Genomic DNA, 6010 nt, shown 5'->3' with positions numbered 1-6010 from the left:
TTGGCAGGAACTGGAACACACTGTCGTTTACGTCGATCCAAATTATCCCAAACACGCTCAATGTCCGGTAATTATGCTGTCCATGCAAGAACTGGGATGTTTTTTGCTTCCAGAGAATTGTGTAGGGATCCTTGCAGCATGGAGCTTTGCATTTCATGCCCATTTATGTTCAAAGTTAACATATTTATGACGAAGAAAACAATATAGCACATTCAAGTTCTTATGACATGTTCAACATATGCCACTTGTTCACGTTATGTTGCAAAATTGGGGGCTGTTCTTGGATTTATGGGACATCAATTTGCCTCAGGCTCGTGTTGTGGTATTTGTGTGCATTCAAAATGTCGTCAATGAAATGCATCTGTGTTCTTTACCCATATCATGCGCCACCCCATACCATAACTCCACCGCCACCATGGGAAATAATCGACAACCTGATCATCTCTATATGACGTAGATGTGCTGCACTGCTACCTGATATGGGTAAAAAAAACAACAACTAAAATTCATTCCCATGAAATAATATTCAGATATAGATTTATCCTGTTGTATTTTAATGCACCACAGTTACAGTTTTAATTATTAAGAAGCCATGCGTGAAATTATGCTCAGAATAAATAACCAAATTAATTAGTTTCAACTGTATTGTTTATTTTAACAAGACTCTCCAAAAAGCTTCAAATTACAAATGAGGTATAAGAAGGCAGTGTTCACAGACTAAAATGAAACTAGCTTTAAAGTGCCGTTTGTAATTGCTTTAAAAAAATCCAAATAGAGCAATGTTTTTATGAAGTTCCCAGTATGATCTGCAATTATTCCCCTGCTCTTTGTGTCTCGGATCCCTGCGCGCGCTCGTTCTCGTGCGCTCCCGGAGACTGGCTCGGGCTCCCGGAGCCGCTGATGTCCGTGTCGCTGTTGACGCTCTTCAGTCCCGGTTCCCCGCCATCCTCCGAGCCTTCCGCCGTGTGCGTCCTGACGTGCTTGTTGAGGTGGTCGGAGCGCATGAACCGTTTGTGGCACACGGAGCATTCAAAGCGCTTCTCTCCGGTGTGCGTGCGCAGGTGCCGCTGGAGCTCGTCGGAGCGCGTGAAGCGTTTCCCGCAGAAAAGCCAGTTGCAGACAAACGGTCGCTCCCCAGTGTGCCAGCGAAGGTGGGCCTTCAGGTGGGAAGTCTTTCCGTAGACTTTACCGCAGCCGGGGATGTGGCAGCTGTGCACTCCCCTCCGTCGAGGACTCGAGCCCCCCTGTCCAAGTCTGTCTGCCTCCTGACAGTTGGGGCAGTCGCACGTGGCCTTACCGGAGTGCCTCCGAGAGGAGAGTCGAGAGTTTGCAGGCAAAGAAACCATCGGGCTTGCTGTCAGAGCCGGGGCTGCCGCTGCTGCAGGCTCCGAGTAAGGGGATGGGACAGGTGTCCTGAAGTCGTCGAACAGGTGTTGCGCGGCGGGCAGCAGGTGCTGAGGAGCGCTGGGGCTGAAGGCAGAGCTGTAGTCGCTGCTGTATCCGCTCAGAGGGGACGATAACCCGGCTGGGTTCGGTGGGTCCACCCAGGTGGGCCCCATGTCCCACCAAGCTGAAGAGACGCTCTCTCCAACAGGTTTCAACCACGAATCATATGGATGCATCCTTTGATATATTCCAGTTATGCTCTCCGCGTGGGAGGGAAATTTGGTCAGAAACATTGTGCGCTGAGCGTGCGCCGATTCAAGCACGCTGTCTGAAGGCGGCACGGGGGTTTGGTACATGGAAAAGTCGTTGCATGAAGAGGAGGTAGCTGTCACCGAGAAAGCGGAGGTCTCTGTCATGCCATTACTCCTGGAGGTCCCAGAAGAAACTCCGAGTGAGGTGGGGCAGGTATTGAAAAAGCTGTTGCCTTGAACATGTCCCTTCCACGGGTAGAACCCTTTGCTGAGTCCCGGAGCTTCATCTGAAGGAGAAGGAGCGTAAGAAAGCGTGGGCTCACCGATTCTGCTGCAGGTGGCAGCCAGCATGGCCAGCGGATTACTACTGCTCGCCCGCGGTTCTTCCTGAGGATAACACAAGCACTTTTAGTCATGGATGAGGGCGTGCGTAAATGCGCACAAACATTAATTGTTTAAATCTACTTTTGGGTTAAGCTGGCGTGCGTAAATGCGCACAAACATTAATTGTTTTAATAAAAGTTACAAAGGAGAAAAACAATTTTTAAAATTCAACCGAATAATTTATTCTTTAAAATGAGCTTTCTGTCTGTGTTAAACTTACCCCCAGCAGAGCAGCCATGTACTGTCTAGTGATGCAGCAAACGGTGGAAGTGTGTTTGTGTGTCCTTTGTGCGCACTCTCGGGGACTGCATGCAATCAGTGTGCCTCCTGTCTCACTCCTTTGGTAGTTGTAGCTTCTTCGTGACTTTGAAGTGCCGCTGAGCATCTGATGACCAATCAGAAACCAGACCAGACTGTCTCCAAACGTCTGCGCTCGAGGTCATCATAAATTTTAAACGTCAGGACCAGCTAAAGTGGCATTTAAGGGGGATAATGTAAGAAGTTCAAGACGAAAAAGAGAGGCCATGTTCAAAGCTGATGAAATAAGAACTAAAGAATGTGGCATGGTTTGTAAAATTATTTTTTCACATGCACATGTTATTTAATCCCAGAAAAAGGTCAAATGTTGGCTGAATGTTACAGACTGTTTTCCTTTTCGGTTACTTTAATGTCACAAACAGGCACCACAGGGCTTCTGTTTGTCCCCTTAAATGAGTTTTTCATGTAAATAGGGTCAATTCAAACTTTTAAACCAGGAAAAGGCTTGGAAGTTCGGACGCAAGCTGGCCGGATGTGTCAGAATGTGTTTGAAGTGTTGTCTGATGTATTTGCTGGTGTTGTGAGGTCAAGGATAGGATTCTGATAGATGGGGGTCTGCTCCTCCCCTGTCCCTGGGGCGCTTCCTTCCCTCCAGGGTGACACCGCCACTGCCTCTGCGATTCCATTTCTCCAACACGAGACTAATGTCTTCTTGAGAATCAATCTGTTTCTGTGTCGCGATGATTCTGTAGAGCAACTTTAACGGCAGTCAAGCTCAGACATGTAGGCAGGAGGGGGTTTCACGCCTGTAAACTCAAGTACAGGTACTTTGGCTGATGCAGGATCTCAGAATTAAATAAACAAAAAGAAAAGGTGATACAACAATGACCAATCAGTTTTTTAAACATATAAATCACTTTTTAAATCATGTCAATAAAAATCAAAAAATCATTTGATTCCTTCATCTAATACAGTATATATTTTTAAGACATTTGACATTTGTGTGATCTGTGAAATTCATTTTAATGTTATAACCAGACAAAGAAAGAAAGACACTATAAAAACCAAAAAGAGCTACAATTTTTGTGAAACGTTTAGCCAAAAATAGGTAACTTTATAAAGTTTTACTCTTTGTGACATCAAATTGCAATAAAATAAGAACTAGTTTCTCTTTATAAAAACAAAATTAGAACTTACTTAAAATCCCAATGTTTACATTGGTCTATGTTTTCTGTCCCATAATTCATGATCACTCCACTGTGTGGGGGTGGGGGGGGGGCGCTTTCCTACTTCCATGAAATCTTAAAAAAAAACACTTTTGGAGGGAAATGTTTAGCTACTTTTTACATTTTTGTGGTAAGAATTACTCATCTATTGTTATTCGTTTTAAATTGACTACTTGCTGTAATAAAATAATAAGTTAAATAAAACTTGTCAATAATTAGTTTTTTATAACACAGTTACACCATGTTAAAAATGTGTGGATCAAATTTGAGACAGTGGGTAAATAAGAGTTGTTTATTCCCCCCGAATACTCATGTCAATAATATGCACCTTAAACGAAAAATGTTGTGAACAAAAACTCACCAAATCACCCAACATTTTATAATTGATACGATATCTAATGAAAAAAAAAGTGATATTGCAAATGTCTTTGTGGATATCATTTAAGAGTTTTAGAAACAACTTAATTCCAAAAGAATTTAAATTTTCTTTGGATTTTTTGAGGGGCTTTACAGGGTGAACCCTTGTGCTATCGTAGGCACTTTGACATTGGGAGTTGGGTCATCTAGACCCATTAGACAGTGCGCTAAACCTTTTTTCTTTAATGATTTGTGATCTTCACTGGTGTCCATGGATTAAATTCGAAATCTTTCCACCTTTATCCACCTTTGTCATGGTAGGGAGAACATGTCAATGTAAGGGTGGGGTCATCTAAGATAGCACAAGGCTAAATAAGAAATTTGGAAGCAAAGTACCGATGGGTCATGCCAAAAAAATAAAACATAGTTTATTGTTGAGCAATGTAGGTGTAATGTTTGTGTCTCGGATAGGTAAGGCTGTGAACAAACACACAACTGTTTGTGATTCGTTTGGTTCCCATTTTTCAATCTGTTTTCTTTCTACTGCTAGTCCAAGACAGAGTAAAGGGGTCAACAGTATTTTCAGAGACTCTCAAACCTTTCCTTCCCTGAGTCAGCGTCTTCAGTTCATCCACGGTGATGCTGGGGTGTTTCAAAACATTCAGAAGCAGTAGAATCTCCACACAAAGGTCTGAATCTGATAAAACCCTCTAAGGAGAAGCACCAGATGCTGAGACATTTTCCTTTAGTCTGGATGTTAATTTACTCCAAAAACATCAACTTTATTCTGAAAAATGAAAGTATTTCTTAAACAGTGTATAGGAAGGTTAAAATAACACATTTTAGCAAAGCTTTTCCAAAGTTGAAAATACATTATTTTAGGAGGCACACCTAAGTAAGACAAAATGACAGGCTCCCGTGGGGGTATCTGTTTTCCCACACAGCCTGAGGCATTGCCGTGTGCACAGGTGGACTTTACAGTACATGACCACCCTCCCTTTAACCTGATCGCCATCCTCACACGCCACCCAAACAGCTGTCCCTCTCTTTTAGACGCATTCTTTTCCCACACTGAAAGTGTGTGTGTGTGTGTGTGTGTGTGAGGGGGTCTGTGCGTGTTAAAGGCGCCCAATGAAACCCTGTCTGAGCCTCAACCTGTTCCTTTGGCAAAGATAATGACCACATTATTACGCGCCATCGAACGTCGACAAAAAAAGATTGCCATGTGTTTTCCAAACACTTTGTGGGCATTGAGACAGAAAGAGCAGAATGAAAGGAGTGAAATAACGATCTGGCACTTCTCAGGGAGAGCGAAGGGGGAAGTGTTTTATTTTATTTGAACCCCCCCCTCTTACCCCTGGGTTGTTCTGGTAGCCATATTGGTCAGGAGGCCAATGGAGAAAATAAGCTGGAAATCTAAAGAGATGTTACCAGAACACAAAAAGTTACATTCAGTCATATTATCCCCTGCTCAGTGATATTAAAAACGTTCCATGCAGCCAAGCAGACTTTGAGTGTAAATCTGTTTTGTTTTTTTTTGTTTGTAATTTGTCTTTTCATGGCCTTGAAACTCCTTAACAAGTTTCACAGATGAAGGAAGTAATCCAGGTGAGTGGGTGCCAGGATGTGCCTGGAGCAGCTCCTCCTCTGCTTCCTGTAATTATTGCAGTGAGAGGGCACGTCGTCCGTCTGTCAGCAACAGGCTGATGGATGACAGTGGCAGTGCAGCCAGGAGAATTGTTCAAGCTTTCCTGATTACATTTTTTAGAATCCTGTTTTTCAAGCCACCAATCAAGAACCAGTCAGTTTCTTTGCAAATTCTGGATTTTTCTACTATTTCCATTCCAAAATGTCCCAAAGCAAATAAACTTGTTAGAGTGTAAGACTACAATTTGTAAAAACAACAAAGTCATTCAAAAGTTTGTTTTGCTTGTTAATTTATAAAGATTTTTTTTATGTGATGAAAGGAGATTGACTCTTTTGTATTTTCTTCTACCGGTACATGCAGAAATTTGAGTATTATTGATGTGTAACTATTGAGGGACCTAAAGTCCCTTTCCAATCATCTTTAGATCTATTTTAGAAGCATTCCTTTAGTTATGATGATGCCGTTTTATAAAAAACCTGTCGATTTTCTTGGACATAGTT

General features: G+C 42.6%; 1 protein-coding gene across 1 annotated transcript; it reads right to left on the bottom strand.

Moving 5' to 3' along the window:
• Positions 1-630: 630 nt before the first annotated feature.
• On the bottom strand, positions 631-3498 carry sp8 (Sp8 transcription factor). The gene is made up of 2 exons (XM_004073817.4): positions 2242-3498; positions 631-2024 (listed from the first exon to the last, which is right to left on the bottom strand). Exons 1-2 carry the CDS (start codon positions 2404-2406, stop codon positions 813-815), a joined length of 1377 nt encoding a protein of 458 aa, XP_004073865.2. The 5' UTR covers positions 2407-3498; the 3' UTR covers positions 631-812.
• Between the last annotated feature and the right edge of the window lie 2512 nt (positions 3499-6010).

This window comes from Oryzias latipes, chromosome 11 (assembly GCF_002234675.1).
Source record: "Oryzias latipes chromosome 11, ASM223467v1".
Lineage (NCBI taxonomy): Eukaryota > Metazoa > Chordata > Actinopteri > Beloniformes > Adrianichthyidae > Oryzias > Oryzias latipes.
Note: the sequence above shows the minus strand (reverse complement) of the source record. Positions and strands in the feature narration are given on the sequence as shown.

Coding starts and splice junctions, on each gene's coding strand:
- sp8 (XM_004073817.4), bottom strand. CDS start 2,406: ATGCTCAGCGGCACTTCAAAGTCACGAAGAAGCTACAACTACCAAAGG. Junction 2,025..2,241: donor ACATGGCTGCTCTGCTGGGG/GTAAGTTTAACA, acceptor TGTTATCCTCAG/GAAGAACCGCGGGCGAGCAG.